Source organism: Bombina bombina, chromosome 6 (genome assembly GCF_027579735.1).
Source record: "Bombina bombina isolate aBomBom1 chromosome 6, aBomBom1.pri, whole genome shotgun sequence".
In the NCBI taxonomy this organism is placed as follows: Eukaryota; Metazoa; Chordata; class Amphibia; order Anura; family Bombinatoridae; genus Bombina; species Bombina bombina.
This window is the reverse complement of record NC_069504.1, coordinates 743,458,830-743,481,114: the sequence shown is the minus strand read 5'-3', so window position 1 is coordinate 743,481,114 and position 22,285 is coordinate 743,458,830. Positions and strand designations below refer to the sequence as shown.

Sequence of the window (22,285 nt, the reverse complement as noted above, 5' to 3'; positions counted from 1 at the left end):
CCTTCTGTTTAGGCATCTGTCTTGTCCCTCCCGTTCATCCGTGTCCTATAGCTTTGGTATTGTATCCCACAAGTAAAGGATGAATCCGTGGACTCGTCGTACCTTATAGAAGAAACATAAATTGATACTTACCTGATAAATTAATTTCTTCTATGGTACGACGAGTCCACGGCCCGCCCTGTCATTTTTAGACAGATTATATATTTTTTATTTTAAACTTCAGTCACCTCTGCACCTTTTAGTTTCTCCTTTTTCTTCCTGTACCTTTGGTCGAATGACTGGGGGGTGGGGCTAAGGGAGGAGCTATATAGACAGCTCTGCTGTGGTGCTCTTTGCCACTTCCTGTTAGCAGGAGGATAATATCCCTTAAGTAAAGGATGAATCCGTGGACTCGTCGTACCATAGAAGAAATTAATTTATCAGGTAAGCATAAATTTACTTTTTGTCCCAACCCTCCTTCCCATAAGGAACGTCTCTTGCATAACCTGTATGTTGTGCGTGTTCTAAAATTTTACTTTCAAGCAACAAAAGATTTTCGCCAATCTTCTGCCCTGTTCCATCATGCTCTGGTTCCATATGCGGACAGATGCCTGGAGCTCAGGAACTACAGCCCACAGCTGTAAGTTAACAGGCGAAGCCAAGTAACGCACAACGTATATTTGCGTCTTAATGGGCTAAGGGGTTAAACAATGGAAGTCTAATATTCTTTCAAGACTATTAGTGTTAATTGATGCTTTGAAAGATGATATGATGATATAACAAATAGACGTTCAAGGAGCTGGAGAAAACAGAATACAGATTTACTTGGAAAAATGGGAAAGTTTTTTTATTCTTTCTTAGACAATAGAAATAAAAAAACAAGTGTTGAATCTATTTAGAAACTCTGTGTACTTTATGGAACAGCAATCTAGACGTAAATGGAATGCGATTTGAGGTAGATAATAAGAAGGTGGAAATGGAATGTAATATTTTGTTAAATATAGTCACACAAAGGTGCCGTTTTATTTCTTCTCTGTTCCTTATTGTGAAGATCTGTATATAATTCTTATATATTAAATCATTTTTAATTTGTGATTAATGAGCAGAACTTGAAATACTGAGGTTTCCTTTTCTGTTATGATATTCCGAATATTATAAAAAGCTAAATAAAAATTCATTTTTAAAAAAAAATAGAAATGAATATCCATGTGCTGAAAAATATGCACAAATAACATACATACATATGTTTTTATTTTATAACTATATAAGAAAATTAAAATTTTTATAAAAATGTTATTTGCTAAAGGCAAATAAAGGCGTGATGTATGATGATGTTTGATGGTAAATGCTCTAAAATGCAATAGGTTACTTATGATATTGATATTGAGTTTCTTGCCCTTCTAGTTTAATCGAAAATTACTGGTAGGTAGGGAGATTTTAAATATTTGCAGGAGTTTCTAGAACTAAACAAGGTTGAGTAAAACTATTTAATAGCTTTGACTTTATTCATTTATTGCAAAACAAAAAATATTGTATACTGGGTGTGTCTGAAAATGCATTAAAGGGTTAGATGTTGGGGGGCCTGGTTTGGGCAGGGCAGGTTAGTACCCATGCTCATTAGCATACATTTACAAACAATTGCATGGGAGTAGTCAGTTAGTGTTCATATGAATATCTGGTAATTTATGTAGAATGGAGAGGTCTGGAGACTGATCTTATGACGAGTTAACTACAAGATAATCAGGGATTCTAATTATTGGGCATTAGTGATATATGTAATGTAGATTCCTGACAAATGTACATTTTTAACCGTCTTTATTGGTGGTCTATAGTGTCAAAAATATGAGAGGAAGCTTTTTATTTTTTTCGGTCCTCTGAGGAGGTATTATGAATGTGTTCTTGGATATACTTTACCGTATCTTCTTCCCTTTTTTTCCCCCTGTTTACATCGTCAGAATATTTTCTTTTTTAGTACAACATGTTTGTATTGGTATGCATATGGACTTATACCAGTTGGAATATAGATCTTGCTTTTCTTTAATTATATTTTTGCAGCCAAGGTTAGGCTGCAGTTTTTTATTTTGATAATACTTTGATATGGATTAAAAAATGGCATAATTGTAAAATAGGAGTTTGAAAACTAGTAAGATGTTAATTACCTTTTGAAATTGTTAAAAAATCGTTGTGATCTATACTTTCTAAACTTGTGTGTTGCAGTTTGTAATATTGCTCTCCGTTTCGACCTGTCACTTTATTTGCACTCGAGAGGTTAATTTTATCTCCTGCACTTGTTCACAGCTGCAGTTATACCCACAGGAGACTTCAATACTTGTGTCACCTAGGCACAGAGTAGAAAGGAAGGCAGGAGGGGAGGGGGCAGCCCAAGGGAAGGAGGAAAGAGACAAACAAAATTTCAAAGAGGAGGAAAAAGAGAGGGAGGGTAGTGTAGCTAGCACTTTATGCGCCCTCCACCTGATTAAACTATCCCGTCGTCATGTGTATGCAGCTGTACTGGAGTCCGGGGACTACGCTGACCCTTGGTATTCAGCTAGAGGAGGGTTTGGTTAGAGAAGTAAGTGGTCAGCCAGACCTCACAGAGGTTAGTGTCTCTCTCCAGTGGCAAGATAGCACTTATAGGCAGAGAAGTGCACCATACTCAGTTGATACAATTTATTAGTGATTTCATAACGTGCTGAATAAATATGCAGAATTTCTGAAAAATATTTTTGTCAACTTTACCTTGAACTCTATTGTGTAAACAACTTTGCCACATCCTGTAGCAAATAAAAATATTCTTTACAGTTTTCATTTTATACATTTAAAATGTCTATTTTGACTATAGATTTTGTAGAATAATTTATCTTTTAACATCTCCTTTTTTGTGTGTGTTTTTCTACTGATCACTTTTATTGGCAACCAAATAGGCTAAAAGAATAATTGTTCTAAACCTCATTGATGCTTTTTATATGCTTGAAATGCCCTCATACCTAAATACATACGCCACTTATTGTCCGTCTTTCCTACATGCGTTGTATCCTCATTTCTCTATATTTTAAATGTTGAAATACCATGCATGTACTATGTATTGTTCCATGTAGCACAAGATATCTAAGCACACATTGTAAGAGAATTACTTCGTACTCTGTTGGACACAGTCTTGTCTTAAAATTTTTGTATACTTTTTATATACTAATTTTATAGTAAAATAGATTTGTCCTCACCTTTTTTTTTTTTTTTGTGCATCTCAAAAACTGTACGAATACATGGCCTCCTTTCAGCCATGGGATAAGAAGTCTGGTTTAATTTTTCTTAGATATCCTTAAAAGGACATTGACACCAAGGGTATTTTTGCCATATAAATAAAGAATACAATGTTAAAAAACAAAACAAAAAAAGTTACTCTTTTCTCTTGTAATCTTAGTTCTGCTGGGAATACGATGCAATGAACATAATACTGGGAGGAGGTAGTGAGCTATGTTAGTGATGTAGTCCTTTAATAATTTCCAATAGTAGGAGCTGTTCATTTATTTGGATACAGTTGCACAGCTGCAGCAGAATGTTGTTGCTGTGGGGATTTTGAAGAATAGCTACTTTCTTTTTTAAGACACGATGAGTCCACGGATCATCTTAATTACTAATGGGATATTCACCAGGGTCAGCAGGAGGAGGCATAGAGCACCACAGCAGAGCTGTTAAATAGCTCCTCCCTTCCCTCCCACTCCAGTCATTCTCTTTGCCTACGTTAGTGATAGGAAGTGATAAAGTGTTGTGTTAGTATAGATTCTTCAATCAAGAGTTTATTATTTTTAAAGTAGTACAAGATTGTGCTGCTTTGTTCTAGGGTGTAGCCTATTATGCTGCCCTATTCCTGATAGCCTAAGTAAGATTACTCAGGCTTTATCCTTTTCCACAGGGCTATGCGAGGGAGAGGACCTCTTAAACCTGCTGAGCTTCCTTGCTGTCGGGCAGAATTAAAAGGTAAGTGCTGACTTTTTATTCTGGGTCTGGGGTAGGATCTCATAAGAAGTGGAGCACTTTAATTTATGGTTCATAGAAACTCCTATTTGTAGAGGAGGATAATTTAGACAGCACCTTCTTAGCAGGCACTGGGTCTGAGGAGAGATTTAGGATTTTTTCACTATGAGCTTTAATCTCTGGGTCTATGTAAGAAAGGAGGAAACGGCTCAGTATGAGGTGAACGTTGATGTTTAGATGGGCTACGCTGCTGGCTAGCAGGGAGCAGACCCATTTTGGCTCCAGACTTAGTCTGTTTATTTCACTATCGGTGGCTTAACTTTTTCAAAAGTAATCCGTTGCAATTAATAATGGCGGCCGGTATTTGCCTTGATAACGCCCACGATGGGCGGAGCTTCGAGTGGCGCCAATTTGGTTTGCGCACTCTTCTTATACTCTTCGTTTTCAATGTTTACCTCCTGCTAGTAGGATAAGAGCAGTGTTTAGTGAGCTGCGTGAGAACCGGATAGCACTACAATGCTGAGTCCGGTCTTTTGGGCTGCAGAGATATCTCTGGTGTCAGAGGGACTTTGTTGACAACTCGGCAAGAATTAAGGTGTAGAGACTTTCTTCTACTTTTGAGTTCCGTTCATTTTTCCTCTACACGCAAAAATAAGACTAAAATGTGACATTTTAACATTTAAAGACCCAGTAACACGCAAAAATAAAAGGTGACGTTTTAACATTTAAAGACACAGTATCACTTTTGTATGTTTTAAATGTTTAATAAACAATTTCAACTGTTTATTTGATTCATTTTTGGAACAAGAGGGTCCTGCTAGATACCTTTTGTAAAGTTAATGCTCTGATGCCGATGTGAATACACAATCTTTTCTGTTCATATATGTGAAGAACGTTAGGTTGTCCAGATAGATATTTTTTTTTTCTGAGCCAACACCTTTTTTAAGGCAGATATTGTTTAAGAATCTGATAAGGTTCAATTTATGCAGCAAATTTCTCCTCAAGTGTCCCAATGTAATAGCCCTCACAAGCATTGCCCTGCACTTCATCTCAATCTCCTTCTGGAGTTACTTTGCCATTTTTCCCCCATGCTGCGGGACTGGCGCAAGAGGAAATGTTACATCAGTGAATAAGTTTTCCGAATGTTTCTTCCCTGAGGCCTGAATAGGAAGATTCTTCTGTAGTATCTTAGGGAAATATCTCACACTGGGTAAATTATTTATCTGAATGTTTAACCTGGAATACCTCCATTTGTTAATTAAGGAGTCTTGGAAAACAGTTCCCACGGTGGAAGGAGCCGTTTCCACCTTAGCTAAGAGATCTACTGTACTATTCCCATAGAGGATAGTTGTGGCTTCAAAGACCCTATGGAAAGAAGTTAGAGGGTCTACTTAAGACGTATGTACAACAGGTCTTACAATGACAGCCAGCTGTGTACATTGTTACCGTCACTAGTGCGGCGGCATATTGTTCAGAGGCATTGTCTGATGCCATCAGGACGGAAACTTCCTTGGATGAAATCCAGGATAGGATAAAGGCTATTTCCTTTTCTCCTACATTGGTGTATCCGGTCCACGGCTTCATCCTTACTTGTGGGACACTCTCAATCCCTACAGGAAGTGGCAGAGCGAGCACACAGCAGAGCTGTCCACACAGCTCCCCTCAGGCTCCACCCCCCCAGTCATTCTCTTTGCCGCTCTAACTAGTAGCATCTCCACGGGGGTGGTAAAGAGTATGTGGTGTTAAATTTCAGGAACGGACCAGCTTCTACCTCTACAGCCACTAGGCAAGAGGGTAACGCACCCCAGCCCAAACCAGCATGGAAACCATTGCAAGGCTGGAACAAGGGTAAACAGGCCAAAAAGCCTGCTGCTGCTACCAAGACAGCATGAAGGGGTTGCCCCCGATCCGGGGCCGGATCTAGTAGGGGGCAGACTTTCTCTCTTTGCTCAGGCCTGGGCAAGAGATGTTCCGGACCCCTGGGCACTAGAAATTGTCTAGAATTCAAGGACCTTCCTCCAAGGGGAAGGTTCCACATGTCTCGCTTATCTTTAGACCAGATAAAGAGACAGGCATTCTTACATTGCGTAGAAGACCTTTTAAAAATGGGAGTGATACACCCAGTTCCAACAGCAGAACAAGGACTGGGATTTTACTCAAACCTGTTTGTAGTTCCCAAAAAGTAAGGAACTTTCAGGCCAATTCTGGACTTAAAGATCCTAAACAAATTCCTCAGAGTTCCATCATTCAAAATGGAAACCATTTGGACAATTTTACCAATGATCCAGGAGGGTCAATATATGACTACCGTGGACTTAAAGGATGCGTACCTGCATATTCCTATCCACAAAGATCACCATCAGTTTCTGAGGTTTGCCTTTCTGGAAAAGCATTACCAGTTTGTGGCTCTTCCCTTCGGATTGGCCACTGCTCCCAGAATTTTCACAAAGGTGCTAGGGTCCCTTCTAGCGGTGCTAAGGCCAAGGGGCATTGCAGTAGCACCTTACCTAGACGACTTTTTAATACAGGCGTCGTACTTTCACAAAGCAAGGGCTCATACGGACATTGTTCTAGCCTTTCTAAGGTCTCACGGGTGGAAGGTGAACATAGAAAAAAGTTCTCTGTCCCCGTTCACAAGGGTTCCCTTCCTGGGAACAATAATAGACTCGGTAGAAATGAAAATCTTTCTGACAGAGGTCAGGAAATTAAAACTTTTGAACACTTGTCGAGTTCTTCAATCCATTCCTCAACCCTCCATAGCTCAGTGCATGGAGGTAATAGGACTAATGGTTGCGGCAATGGACGTGGTTCCCTTTGCTCAAATTCATTTAAGACCATTGCACTGTGCATGCTCAAACAATGGAATGGGGATTATGCAGATTTGTCTCCCCAGATTCAGATGGACCAGCAAACCAGAGACTCACTCCTCTGGTGGTTGTCTCAGGGAATGAGTTTCCGAAGACCAGAGTGGATCATTGTCACGACCGACGCCAGCCTCTTAGGCTGGGGCGCGGTCTGGGAGTCCCTGAAGGCTCAGGGTCTATGGTCTCGGGAAGAATCTCTTTTCCCGATAAACATTTTGGAATTGAGAGCGATATTCAATGAGCTCCAGGCATGGCCTCAACTAGCGGAGGCCAAATTCATCAGATTTCAGTCGGACAACATGACGACTGTAGCGTACATCAATCATCAGGGGGAACAAAGAGTTCCCTGGCGATGAGGGAGGTATCAAAGATCATCAAATGGGCAGAGGATCACTCCTGCCATCTATCAGCAATTCACATCCCAGGAGTGGACAACTGGGAAGCGGATTATCTGATTCGTCAGACTTTCCATCCGGGGGAGTGGGAACTCCACCCGGAGGTTTTTGCTCAGCTGACCCAGCTATGGGGCATTCCAGATCTGGATCTGATGGCGTCACGTCAGAACTCCAAAGTTCCATGTTACGGGTCCAGGTCCAGGGATCCCAAGGCGACATTGGTAAATGCCTTAGTAGCGCCTTGGTCGTTCAATCTAGCTTATGTCTTTCCACCGTTTCCCCTTCTCCCCCGGCTAGTAGCCAGGATCAAACAGGAGAAGGCTTCGGTAATTCTGACAGCTCCTGTGTGGCCACGCAGGACTTGGTATGCAGACCTGGTGAATATGTCATCGGTTCCACCATGGAAGCTGCCTTTGAGGCAGGACCTTCTAATTCAAGGTCCATTCGAACATCCAAACCTAGTTTCTCTGCAACTGACTGCTTGGAGATTGAACGCTTGATTCTAGCTAAGCGTGGGTTTTCGGAATCGGTTATAGATACTCTGATCCAGGCTAGAAAGCCTGTCACCAGGAAAATTTACCATAAGATATGGCGGAAATATCTTTGCTGGTGCGAATCCAAGGGTTACTTATGGAGTAAGATTAGGATTCCAAGGATACCATCTTTTCTCCAAGAAGGATTGTAGAAAGGTCTGTCAGCTAGTTCCTTAAAGGGACAGATATCTGCTCTGTCTGTTTTGTTACACAAGCGTCTGGCAGCCATGCCAGATATTCAGGCGTTTGTACAGGCTTTAGTCAGAATCAATCCTGTCTACAGACTTGTGGCTCCTCCATGGAGTCTAAATTTAGTTCTTTCAGTTCTTCAAGGGGTTCCGTTTGAACCTCTACATTCCATAGATATTAAGTTACTATCTTGGAAAGTTTTGTTTTTAGTAGCTATTTCTTCTGCTAGAAGAGTTTCTGAATTGTCTGCTTTGCACTGTAATTCTCCCTATCTGGTGTTTCATACAGAGAAGGTCGTTTTACGTACCAAACCTGGTTTTCTTCCAAAAGTGGTTTCCAATAAGAATATCAACCAGGAAATAGTTGTTCCTTCTCTATGTCCTAATCCAGTTTCTAACAAGGAACGTCTGTTACACAATCTTGATGTGGTTCGTGCTTTAAAGTTTTATCTAAAAGCAACTAAAGACTTCAGACAAACATTGTCCTTGTTTGTCGTCTATTCTGGCAAGAGGAGAGGTCAAAAGGCGACTGCGACCTCTGTCTTTCTGGCTGAAAAGCATCATCCGGTTATGAGACTGCTGGAAGGCAGCCTCCTGAACGAATTACAGCTCAGTAGAGCTGTGGCTTCCACATGGGCTTTCAAGAATGAGGCTTCTGTTGAACAGATTTGTAAGGCAGCGACTTGGTCTTCACTGCATACGTTTGCCAAATTTTACAAATTTGATACTTTTGCTTCTTCGGAGGCTATTTTTGGGAGAGAGGTTTTGCAAGCAGTGGTGCCTTCCGTTTAGGTTACCTGACTTGTTCCCTCCCTTCATCCGTGTCCTAAAGCTTTGGTATTGGTTCCCACAAGTAAGGATGAAGCCGTGGACCGGATACACCAATGTAGGAGAAAACAGAATTTATGTTTACCTGATAAATTTCTTTCTCCTACGGTGTATCCGGTCCACGGCCCGCCCTGGCATTTTGGTCAGGTTTAAATTTATTTTTTGTAAACTACAGTCACCACTGCACCCTATGGTTCTCCTTTTTCTCCTAACTGTCGGTCGAATGACTGGGGGGGCGGAGCCTGAGGGGAGCTGTGTGGACAGCTCTGCTGTGTGCTCTCTTTGCCACTTCCTGTAGGGATTGAGAGTGTCCCACAAGTAAGGATGAAGCCGTGGACCGGATACACCGTAGGAGAAAGAAATTTATCAGGTAAACATAAATTCTGTTTTTTCATGGAGGCCTCCCTTCAAGTTAAAACTGGGAGCCAGGATAGTGTCCCACGATGGCTTAATGGTAAACTTTGTTCCCTTCAGAACTGAAGGTCGAGAGTTCGAATCCAGCTGTGACTAAATGTTCCTTCCAACGAGTGCCCTTTCACTGATGGGTTACAATGTTTCGCCTTAATCTTGATTTTCGCAGAGCCTTACGGTTAAAGCCTTGGTCTGCGGATGTGTCCCCTATGTCTAAACTGCTAGCTATTTCCCTTCAAGGGGAAAAATTTTGTTTGGTCCTGGCCTGTCGGAGATTATCTCTGATATCTCTGGAGGTAAGGGTCGTCCTTTTCCTGCAGGATAAGAGAAACAAACGAAAGAAACAGGGCAATTTTCGGGTTTTTTCTCTCTCAAAATTTCAAGGGAAATCCTTACTCTACTGCCTCCAATCAGGATCAGACTAACCTGCATGGAGACCCAATCAATCTTAGAATAAGGGAAAGCAATCCATAAGCCTGCTGTTAAATGAAGGACAGCATGACAGGCATGCCCCGATCTGGGACCGGATTTTGTAGGGGGCAGACCTTCCCTCTTCGCTCAGGTTTGGGTTTGAGATGTTCGGGAATCCCTGGGCGATAGAAAATGTTTCCAGGGATACAATATTTTTCCTCTCGGAGGCAGGTTTTCTGATTTCAAGATTGGCTACAGAGCAGACAAGAGAGAGGTGTTCTTACATTGCGTAAGAGACCTTTCCAGTCTGGGAGTGATTGTTCCTGTTCCGGTACAAGAACAAGGTCTGGGATTTTATTTCAGTCTGTTAGGAGTTCCTAAAAAGGAGGGAACCTTCAGACCAATTTTAGACCTCAAGAGCTTAAACAAATTTCTCAGGGTACCGTCCTTCGAGATGGAAACTATTCGTTCCATTCTTTTCTTGATCCAAGAGCGTCATTTGACAACAGTGAATTTAAAGGACGCGTGCCTACATGTTCCCACTGGGATCATCACAAGTTCCTAAGGTTTACCTTTCTGGGCAAACACTTCCAGTTGTGGCTCTTCCTTTCTGTGTTGCAACAGGTCCCGGAATTTACACAAAGGTTCTGGGATATCTGTTGGCAGTGCTTCGATTACATGGAATTGCATTGGCACCCTATTGGGACGATATCCTAGTCCAGGGGCCATATTTCGACTAGCAAGATCCCACACGAACTTGGTGTTGTCCTTCCTACGTTCTCACGGGTGGAAGGTAAATTTGGAAAAGAGTTCCTTAGTTCCAAATACAAGGGTAACTTTCTTAGGAACCACCATAGACTCCTTGTCTATGAAGATTTTTCTGACAGAAGTCAGGAAATTAAAGATCATCGATACTTGTTTAGTCCTTCAGTCCACTCCTCCGCCATCAGTAGCTCAGTGCTTGTATTTAATCGGGCTGATGGTGGCTGCAATAGACATCATCCCGTGTGCTCGTTTCCATCTCAGACCTTTGCAGTTACGCATGCTCAGGCAATGGAACGAAGATTATGCAGACTTGTCTCCTCGAATATTACTAGGGCAGGAGACAAGGCATCAATCCGATGGTGGTTATATCTGGATTATCTCTCCCAGGGAATTTGCTTTCACAGTCCGTCTTGAGTGATTGAGACAACAGACATTAGCCTTCTAGGGTGGGGGGACAGTCTGGGGTTCCCTACTGGGCTCAGGGAGTTTAGACTAGGTCAGAGTCTGTTCTTCCTATAAACATTCTGTAACTGAGAGCGATTTTCAATGCTCTCCTGGCTTGGCCTCAGTTAGCCACGGTCCAGTTTATCCGGTTCCAGTCGGACATCATATCTTCTGTGGCTTACATCAGTGATCAGGGAGGAACGAGGAGTTCCTTAGCGATGACCAAAGTAACCAAAATTATCCAATGGGCAGAAGCCCACTCTTGCGGTCTGTCTGCAATCCGCATCCTAGGGGTAGGACGATTGGGAGGCGGTTTTCTTGAGCAGGCAGACCTTTTATCTGGAGGAGTGGAAAATCCTCCTGGAAGTGTTCTTCAGCTTGATACTCAAGTGAGGTCAACCGGATTTGGATCTCATGGTATCTCGACAGAATGCAGAGGTCCAGGCACTTCCAGGCGGAACTGATGTATGCTTTGGCGGTCCCTTGGACCTTCAGTCTAGCATACCTATTTCCTCTCTGCTCTTCTTCCTCTGTTTATTGCTCAAATCAAACAGGAGACGACCTCGGTGATCCTATTGGCACCGGTCTGGCCTCGCAGGATTTGGTACGCAGATATGGTGGAGATGGCTTTTCTACCACCTTGGAAACTCCGTTGAGGAGGGATCTTCTGAATCAGGGGCCCTTCCTTCACCCAAATCTAGACTGCTTGGAGATTGAATTCTTAAATTTATCCAAGCGGGGGTTTTTCTGTCTCGGTCATAGAGACCATGATTCACACTAGTCTGTATCTAGAAGGTTTTACCATATGATTTGGTGTAAATATTTCTATGGTGTGAATCCAAGGGCTACTCATGGAGTAGAGTTAGGATTCCTAGAATTTTGTCTTTTCTCCAAGAAGGTTTGGAGAGAGGTTTATTTTCTAGTTCCCTAAAGTGTAAAATCTCAGCATTTTCTTTTTTGTTGCACAAACGTCTGGCGGATATTCCAGATGTACAATCATTTTGTCAGGCCTGTGTTCAAACCAGTTACTCCTCCATGGAGTCTTAATTTAGTTCTCAGAGTTCTTCAAGGGGCTTCGTTTGAGCCTATGCATTCCTTAGATACTAAGTTGTTATCTTGGAAAGTTTTATTTTTTGTTGCTATTTATTCTGCTCGTAGAGTGTCAGCGCTCTCGGCATTACAGTATGAGTCTCCTTATCTTATTTTCCACTCGGATAAGGTAGTTTTACGTACTAGATTAGGATTTCTTCCTAAGGTTGTTTTTGATCGGAACATTAATCAGGAGTTGTTGTTCCTTCTTTGTGTCCTAATCCTTCTTCTCAGAAAGAACGACTTCTACACAATTTCGACATGGTCCGTGCTTTAAAGTTTTACTTACAGGCGACTAAGGACTTTTGTCAGTCTTCTTCTTTGTTTGTGATTTTCTCAGGAAAACGTAAGGGACAGAAAGCTACGACTACTTCTTTCTTTTTGTTTGAAGAGCATCATACGTTTTTCATAAGAGTCTGTTGAACAGCAGCCTCCCGAGAGGGTTACGGGCTGTTGCTTCCTCATGGGCATTCAAAAATGGTGCTTCTGTGGAACAGATTTGCAAGGCTGCAACTTGGTCCTCTATTCACACTTTTTTAAAAGTTTTTCAAATTTGACACTTTTGCCTCGACTGATGCCGCTTTTGGGAGAAAGGTTCTTCAAGCAGTGGTGCCTTCCGTTTAGGTTCCCTGTCTTGTCCCTCCCGTATCATCTGTGTACTAGGCCTAGGAACTATTGATTGTTGGCTGCACATATATGCCTAATTTTATTGGCTCACCCATGTGCATTGCTGTATCTTCAACAAAGGATATTAAGAGAATGAAGCAAATTAAATAACAAGTAAACTGGAAATTCATTTAAAATTGTATGCTCTATCTGAATCATGAAAGAAACATTGTCTTTAATGTCCCTTTAAAGCAATTAGCTTTCATGGGTTTTATTATGCATTTTCTTCTTATGAGTAGTTGGGGAAAAAAAAGAAAATTTATGCTTACCTGATAAATTTATTTATTTTTTGACACGACGAGTCCACGGCCCGCCATGTTTCTTTTAGACGGGTTATGTAAACTTCAGACACCTCTGCACCTTGGCTTTTCTCTTCTCTTCCTAACTTCGGTCGAATGACTGGAGTGTGAGGGAAGGGAGGAGCTATTTAACAGCTCTGCTGTGGTACTCTTTGCCTCCTCCTGCTGACCAGGAGGTAAATATCCCATTAGTAATTAAGATGATCCGTGGACTCATCGTGTCAAAAAAGAAATAAATTTATCAGGTAAGCATAAATTTTCTTTTTTTCCCCAACTACTCATAAGAAGAAAATGCATAATAAAACCCATGAAAGCTAATTGCTTTAAAGGGACATTAAAGACAATGTTTCTTTCATGATTCAGATAGAGCATACAATTTTAAATGAATTTCCAGTTTACTTATGTTATTTAATTTGCTTCATTCTCTTAACATCCTTTGTTGAAGAAACAGCAATGCACATGGGTGAGCCAATAAAATTAGGCATATATGTGCAGCCAACAATCAATAGTTCCTAGGCCTAGCTAGGTATCCTTTTCAACAAAGGATGCCATAAGAACGAAACAAGTTACATAAAAGAAGTACATTGGAAAGTTGGTTAAAATGGCTTGCTCTATCTGAATCATGAATGAAAAAATCATTATATATATATATATATATATATATATATATACATACATACATACATACATACATACATACATACATACATACATACATACATACATACACACACACACTTCACACACACTCACCTTCCACTTTATTAGGTACACCTTCTTAGTACTGGGTTGTACCCCCTTTTGCCTTCAGAACTGCCTTAATTCTTCATGGTATAGATTCAACAAGGTGTTGGAAACATTTCTCAGACATTTTGGTCCATATTGACATGATATCATTACGCAGTTACTGCAGATTTGTCAGCTGCACATCCATGATGCAAATCTACTGTTTCACCACATCCCAAAGGTGCAATCTGGTGACTGTGGAGGCCATTGGAGTACAGTGAACTCATGGTCATGTTCAAGAAACCAGATTGAGATGGTTTGTGCTTTGTGACATTGTGCATTATCCTGCTTCGAAGTAGTCATCAGAAGATGGGTACACGGTAGTCATAAAGGGATGGACATGGCCAGCAACAATGCTCAGGTTGGTCATGGCATGTAAACGATGCTTAATTGGTTCTAAGGGGCCCAAAGTATGCCAAGAAAATACCCCCCACTCTATTACACACACCAGCCTTAACCTTTGAGACAAGGCAGGGATGGATCCATGCTTTCATGTTTTTTACGCCAAATTCTGATACTTCCATCTGAATGTCACAGCTGAAATCGAGACTCATCAGACCAGGCAACGTTTTTCCAATCTTCTATTGTCCAATTTTGGTGAGCCTGTGCGAATTGTAGCCTCAGTTTCTTTTTCATAGCTGACAGGAGTGGCACCCGGTGTGCTCTTCTGCTGCTGTAGCCCATCTGCTTCAAGATTTGACGGGTTGTGCGTTCAGAGATGTATTCTGCATACCTTGGTTGTAACGAGTGGTTACTTGAGTTACTGTTGCCTTTCTATCATCTCAAACCAGTCTGTCCATTCTCCTCTGACATCAACAAGGCATTTTCGTCCATACAACTACCACTCACTGGATATGTTCTCTTTCAAAGCATTCTCTGTAAACCCTAGAGATGGCTGTGCGTGAAAATCCCAGTAGAGCAGCAGTTTTTTAAATACTCAGACCAGCCCCTCTGGCACCAACAACCATGCCATGTTCAAAGTCACTTAAATCCCCTTTCCTCCCCATTCTCATGCTCGGTTTTAACTTCAACAAGTCTTCACCAAGTCTAGATGCCTAAATGCATTGAGTTGCAGCCATGTGATTGGCTAATTAGCAATTTGTTACCAAGCAATTAAACAGGTGTGCCTAATAATATTGCTGTTGAGGCTGTTTATGTACTGTCATACATATAAGTATATGATAAAGGGACTGTAATGAAATTTCAAATGTTGCACATTCTTTTTCTAGACTAGACATTTCTTTCATGTAATTAGCAAGAGTCCATGAGCTAGTGACTTATGGGATATACATTCCTACCAGGAGGGGCAAAGTTTCCCAAACCTCAAAATGCCTATAAATACACCCCTCACCACACCCACAATTCAGTTTTACAAACTTTGCCTCCGATGGAGGTGGTGAAGTAAGTTTGTGCTAGATTCTACGTTGATATGCGCTCCGCAGCAAGTTGGAGCCCGGTTTTCCTCTCAGCGTGCAGTGAATGTCAGAGGGATGTGAGGAGAGTATTGCCTATTTGAATGCAGTGATCTCCTTCTACGGGGTCTATTTCATAGGTTCTCTGTTATCGGTCGTAGAGATTCATCTCTTACCTCCCTTTTCAGATCGACGATATACTCTTATATATACCATTACCTCTGCTGATTCTCGTTTCAGTACTGGTTTGGCTTTCTACAAACATGTAGATGAGTGTCCTGGGGTAAGTAAATCTTATTTTCTGTAACACTCTAAGCTATGGTTGGGCACTTTGTTTATAAAGTTCTAAATATATGTATTCAAACATTTATTTGCCTTGACTCAGAATGTTCAACTTTCCTTATTTTCAGACAGTCAGTTTCATATTTGGGATAATGCATTTGATTTAATCATTTTTTCTTACCTTCAAAAATTTGACTTTTTTCCCTGTGGGCTCGCGGGGGCTGAAAATGCTTCATTTTATTGCGTCATTCTTGGCGCGGACTTTTTTGGCGCAAAAATTCTTTTCCGTTTCCGGCGTCATACGTGTCGCCGGAAGTTGCGTCATTTTTTGACGTTATTTTGCGCCAAAAATGTCGGCGTTCCGGATGTGGCGTCATTTTTGGCGCCAAAAAGCATTTAGGTGCCAAATAATGTGGGCGTCTTATTTGGCGCTAAAAAATATGGGCGTCGCTTTTGTCTCCACATTATTTAAGTCTCATTTTTCATTGCTTCTGGTTGCTAGAAGCTTGTTTTTTGGCATTTTTTCCCATTCCTGAAACTGTCATTTAAGGAATTTGATCAATTTTGCTTTATATGTTGTTGTTTTTTCTCTTACATATTGCAAGATGTCTCACGTTGCATCTGAGTCAGAAGATACTACAGGAAAATCGCTGTCTAGTGCTGGATCTACCAAAGCTAAGTGTATCTGCTGTAAACTTTTGGTAGCTATTCCTCCAGCTGTTGTTTGTATTGATTGTCATGACAAACTTGTTAAAGCAGATAATATTTCCTTTAGTAAAGTACCATTGCCTGTTGCAGTTCCTTCAACATCTAAGGTGCAGAATGTTCCTGATAACATAAGAGATTTTGTTTCTGAATCCATAAAGAAGGCTATGTCTGTTATTTCTCCTTCTAGTAAACGTAAAAAATCTTTTAAAACTTCTCTCCCTACAGATGAATTTTTAAATGAACATCATCATTCTGATTCTGATAACTCTTCTGGTTCAGAGGATTCTGTCTCAGAGGTTGATGCTGATAAATCTTCATATTTATTTAAAATGGAATTTATTCGTTCTTTACTTAAAGAAGTTCTAATTGCTTTAGAAATAGAGGATTCTGGTCCTCTTGATACTAATTCTAAACGTTTGGATAAGGTATTTAAATCTCCTGTGGTTATTCCAGAAGTTTTTCCTGTTCCTAATGCTATTTCTGCAGTAATTTCCAAAGAATGGGATAAATTGGGTAATTCATTTACTCCCTCTAAACGTTTTAAGCAATTATATCCTGTGCCGTCTGACAGATTAGAATTTTGGGACAAAATCCCTAAAGTTGATGGGGCTATTTCTACCCTTGCTAAACGTACTACTATTCCTACGTCAGATGGTACTTCGTTTAAGGATCCTTTAGATAGGAAAATTGAGTCCTTTCTAAGAAAAGCTTATCTGTGTTCAGGTAATCTTCTTAGACCTGCTATATCTTTGGCTGATGTTGCTGCAGCTTCAACTTTTTGGTTGGAAACCTTAGCGCAACAAGTAACACATCATGATTCTCATGATATTATTATTCTTCTTCAGCATGCTAATAATTTTATCTGTGATGCCATCTTTGATATTATCAGAGTTGATGTCAGGTTTATGTCTCTAGCTATTTTAGCTAGAAGAGCTTTATGGCTTAAGACTTGGAATGCTGATATGGCTTCTAAATCAACTCTACTTTCCATTTCTTTCCAGGGTAACAAATTATTTGGTTCTCAGTTGGATTCTATTATTTCAACTGTTACTGGTGGGAAAGGAACTTTTTTACCACAGGATAAAAAATCTAAGGGTAAGAACAGAGCTAATAATCGTTTTCGTTCCTTTCGTTTCAACAAAGAACAAAAACCTGATCCTTCATCCTCAGGAGCAGTTTCAGTTTGGAAACCATCTCCAATCTGGAATAAATCCAAGCCAGCCAGAAAGGCAAAGCCTGCTTCTAAGTCCACATGAAGGTGCGGCCCTCATTCCAGCTCAGCTGGTAGGGGGCAGGTTACGTTTTTTCAAAGAAATTTGGATCAATTCTGTTCACAATCTTTGGATTCAGAACATTGTTTCAGAAGGGTACAGAATTGGTTTCAAGATGAGACCTCCTGCAAAGAGATTTTTTCTTTCCCGTGTCCCAGTAAATCCAGTAAAAGCTCAAGCTTTTCTGAATTGTGTTTCAGATCTAGAGTTGACTGGAGTAATTATGCCAGTTCCAGTTCAGGAACAGGGGATGGGGTTTTATTCAAATCTCTTTATTGTACCAAAGAAGGAGAATTCCTTCAGACCAGTTCTGGATCTAAAAATATTGAATCGTTATGTAAGGATACCAACGTTCAAGATGGTAACTGTAAGGACTATCTTGCCTTTTGTTCAGCAAGGGAATTATATGTCCACAATAGATTTACAGGATGCATATCTGCATATTCCGATTCATCCGGATCATTATCGGTTCCTGAGATTCTCTTTTCTGGACAAGCATTACCAGTTTGTGGCTCTGCCGTTTGGCCTTGCTACAGCTCCAAGAATTTTTACAAAGGTTCTCGGTGCCCTTCTGTCTGTAATCAGAGAACAGGGTATTGTGGTATTTCCTTATTTGGACGATATCTTGGTACTTGCTCAGTCTTTACATTTAGCAGAATTTCATACGAATCGACTTGTGTTGTTTCTTCAAGATCATGGTTGGAGGATCAATTTACCAAAAAGTTAATTGATTCCTCAGACAAGGGTAACCTTTCTGGGTTTCCAAATAGATTCAGTGTCCATGACTCTGTCTTTAACAGACAAGAGGCGTCTAAAACTGATGGCAGCTTGTCGAAACCTTCAGTCACAATCATTCCCTTCGGTAGCCTTATGCATGGAAATTCTAGGTCTTATGACTGCTGCATCGGACGCGATCCCCTTTGCTCGTTTTCACATGCGACCTCTTCAGCTTTGTATGCTGAATCAATGGTGCAAGGATTACACAAAGATATCTCAATTAATATCTTTAAAACCGATTGTTCGACACTCTCTAACGTGGTGGACAGATCACCATCGTTTAATTCAGGGGGCTTCTTTTGTGCTTCCGACCTGGACTGTAATTTCAACAGATGCAAGTCTCACAGGTTGGGGAGCTGTGTGGGGATCTCTGACGGCACAAGGAGTTTGGGAATCTCAGGAGGTGAGATTACCGATCAATATTTTGGAACTCCGTGCAATTTTCAGAGCTCTTCAGTTTTGGCCTCTTCTGAAGAGAGAATCGTTCATTTGTTTTCAGACAGACAATGTCACAACTGTGGCATACATCAATCATCAAGGAGGAACTCACAGTCCTCTGGCTATGAAAGAAGTATCTCGAATTTTGGTTTGGGCGGAATCCAGCTCCTGTCTAATCTCTGCGGTTCATATCCCAGGTGTAGACAATTGGGAAGCGGATTATCTCAGTCGCCAAACGTTGCATCCGGGCGAATGGTCTCTTCACCCAGAGGTATTTCTTCAGATCGTTCAAATGTGGGAACTTCCAGAAATAGATTTGATGGCGTCCCATCTAAACAAGAAACTTCTCAGGTATCTGTCCAGATCCCGGGATCCTCAGGCGGAGGCAGTGGATGCATTATCACTTCCTTGGAAGTATCATCCTGCCTATATCTTTCTGCCCCTAGTTCTTCTTCCAAGAGTAATCTCCAAGATTCTGAAGGAATGCTCGTTTGTTCTGCTGGTAGCTCCGGCATGGCCTCACAGGTTTTGGTATGCGGATCTTGTCTGGATGGCCTCTTGCCAACCGTGGACTCTTCCGTTAAGACCAGACCTTCTGTCACAAGGTCCTTTTTTCCATCAGGATCTGAAATCCTTAAATTTAAAGGTATGGAGATTGAACGCTTGATTCTTCGTCAAAGAGGTTTCTCTGACGCTGTGATTAATACTATGTTACAGGCTCGTAAATCTGTATCTAGAGAGATATATTATAGAGTCTGGAAGACTTATATTTCTTGGTGTATTTCTCATCATTTTTCTTGGCATTCTTTCAGAATTCCGAGAATTTTACAGTTTCTTCAGGATGGTTTAGATAAAGGTTTGTCCGCAAGTTCCTTGAAAGGACAAATCTCTGCTCTTTCTGTTCTTTTTCACAGAAAGATTGCTATTCTTCTGATATTCATTGTTTTGTACAAGCTTTGGTTCGTATAAAACCTGTCATTAAGTCAATTTCTCCTCCTTGGAGTTTGAATTTGGTTCTGGGGGCTCTTCAAGCTCCTCCGTTTGAACCTATGCATTCATTGGACATTAAATTACTTTCTTGGAAAGTTTTGTTCCTTTTGGCCATCTCTTCTGCCAGAAGAGTTTCTGAATTATCTGCTCTTTCTTATGAGTCTCCTTTTCTGATTTTTCATCAGGATAAGGCGGTGTTGCGAACTTCTTTTGAATTTTTACCTAAAGTTGTGAATTCCAACAACATTAGTAGAGAAATTGTGGTTCCTTCATTATGTCCTAATCCTAAGAATTCTAAGGAGAAATCGTTGCATTCTTTGGATGTTGTTAGAGCTTTGAAATATTATGTTGAAGCTACTAAATCTTTCAGAAAGACTTCTAGTCTATTTGTTATCTTTTCCGGTTCTAGAAAAGGCTAGAAAGCTTCTGCCATTTCTTTGGCATCTTGGTTGAAATCTTTAATTCATCTTGCCTATGTTGAGTCGGGTAAAACTCCGCCTCAGAGAATTACAGCTCATTCTACTAGGTCAGTTTCTACTTCCTGGGCGTTTAGGAATGAAGCTTCGGTTGATCAGATTTGCAAAGCAGCAACTTGGTCCTCTTTGCATACTTTTACTAAATTCTACCATTTTGATGTATTTTCTTCTTCTGAAGCAGTTTTTGGTAGAAAAGTACTTCAGGCAGCGGTTTCAGTCTGAATCTTCTGCTTATGTTTTTCGTTAAACTTTATTTTGGGTGTGGATTATTTTCAGCAGGAATTGGCTGTCTTTATTTTATCCCTCCCTCTCTAGTGACTCTTGTGTGGAAAGATCCACATCTTGGGTAATCATTATCCCATACGTCACTAGCTCATGGACTCTTGCTAATTACATGAAAGAAAACATAATTTATGTAAGAACTTACCTGATAAATTCATTTCTTTCATATTAGCAAGAGTCCATGAGGCCCGCCCTTTTTTTGTGGTGGTTATGATTTTGTATAAAGCACAATTATTCCAATTCCTTATTTTATATGCTTTCGCACTTTTTTATCACCCCACTTCTTGGCTATTCGTTAAACTGAATTGTGGGTGTGGTGAGGGGTGTATTTATAGGCATTTTGAGGTTTGGGAAACTTTGCCCCTCCTGGTAGGAATGTATATCCCATACGTCACTAGCTCATGGACTCTTGCTAATATGAAAGAAATGAATTTATCAGGTAAGTTCTTACATAAATTATGTTTTTACTTACTAGTTTCTCTGTATATAAACTTTTGGTTGCACTTCTTATTCTTTTAGAGGGTTGGTGTGAGTGGACCTCCAGACCCGCAGGTACGCTGCCCTTCTGTCATTGAATTTGGAAAATACGAAATTCAGACGTGGTATTCCTCTCCTTATCCCCAAGAATATTCAAGGTGAGCTCATAGTTTTAAGTAGTGGTCTAACACTTTGATGGGCATTTGTGACATGTGAATAATTAACCTAGATAGTTAAAGAAATGTTGATTTAGAAGAGAAGTCAGAATGGGGTGACTTGTTACGTACGGGTATGTCTGTCTAATATATACTGTGTGGACTCTTGAAACTCACTTTTAACCTTACTGCACTTGGAGCCTTTTTTTTTTTTGCAGTTTTAAACATAAATGCAAAAAGCAATGTACTGCTATTAGATTACTCTGGGTAAGGCAGGCTCTCTGCACTGCCACCTGACAAATGAGAAGAATCTATAAACCATAGTTTCTTTTACAAGATATGGCAAGTCCACGGATTTCATCCTTACTTATGGGATATCGCCTCCTGGTCAGCAGGAGGAGGCAAAGAGCACCACAGCAGAGCTGTATATATAGCTCCTCCCTTCCCTCCCACCCCAGTCATTCTCTTTGCCTGTGTTAGTGATAGGAAGAGGCAGAGTGAGGTGTTGGTTATAGATTCTTCAATCAAGATTTTTTTTTTTTTTAAGTAGTGCCACAGTGTGCTACTTTGTTTTGGGGTGTAGCCTAGACCAAATCACTATCTTCAGTGCAAAAAGAGAAGCATTTGGTGGCTTTGAAGCAATGGGAATTTGTGGGATATAATTCTCACTGCGCCTTCCATAATGTTGCTTCCCTGCTTGTAAAGTCTGAGTGAAGGAAACAAACTCAGTACTTTTTATTTCCACAGGCCAATGTGAGGAGAGAATTTAGGACCTCGCAAGCCGGGTGGGATGCCTTTGCTGTCGGGCAGAATGAGGTAAGTGCTGACTTTATTTCTGGGGGTAAAGCATCTCAGATAAAGGACTGGGCACTTTGCCATTTTTCTATTCCTCATTGATATACATGGAAGTTTCTCCTAGCCTATTAGGAGACTTAAGGCAGCTGGGACACAGGGGTTTACATGTGTCTAATCTACCGGTGGTCTCATATATTATATTTAGACTGACTGGGTGATGTTATAATGAGCTCTGGGATTATTAATATTCATGCTCATAGTAACGCAGTATGTTGTGTATTGGAACGCCCTATGTGGTGGATTATTGTACTGAGATCTGTTGGTCACAATTGTTAAGGGCAGTATACGTGTGTTTTCTTCTACAAGATACGACGAGTCCACGGATTTCATCCTTGTGGGATATTAACCTCCTGCTAACAGGAAGTGGCAAAGAGCACCACAGCAGAGCTGTATATATAGCTCCTCCCTTCCCTCCACCCCCAGTCATTCTCTTTACCTCTTCCTAGTATAACACAGGCAAAGTGAGGTGTTAGTTTTAGTTTCTTCAATCAAGAAGTTTTTTATTTTAAATGGTACCGGTGAGTACTAT

At 40.8% G+C, this 22,285-nt stretch overlaps 1 protein-coding gene across 1 annotated transcript in view; it reads left to right on the top strand.

The window, feature by feature from the left end:
* KAT6A (lysine acetyltransferase 6A) overlaps positions 1–22,285 on the top strand; it is a 646,904-nt gene that overhangs the window by 401,002 nt on the left and 223,617 nt on the right. Inside the window, 2 exon segments of the mRNA XM_053719413.1 lie at positions 20,789–20,904; positions 21,120–21,168. Of these exon segments, the coding sequence (XP_053575388.1) occupies positions 20,789–20,904; positions 21,120–21,168 (165 nt within the window).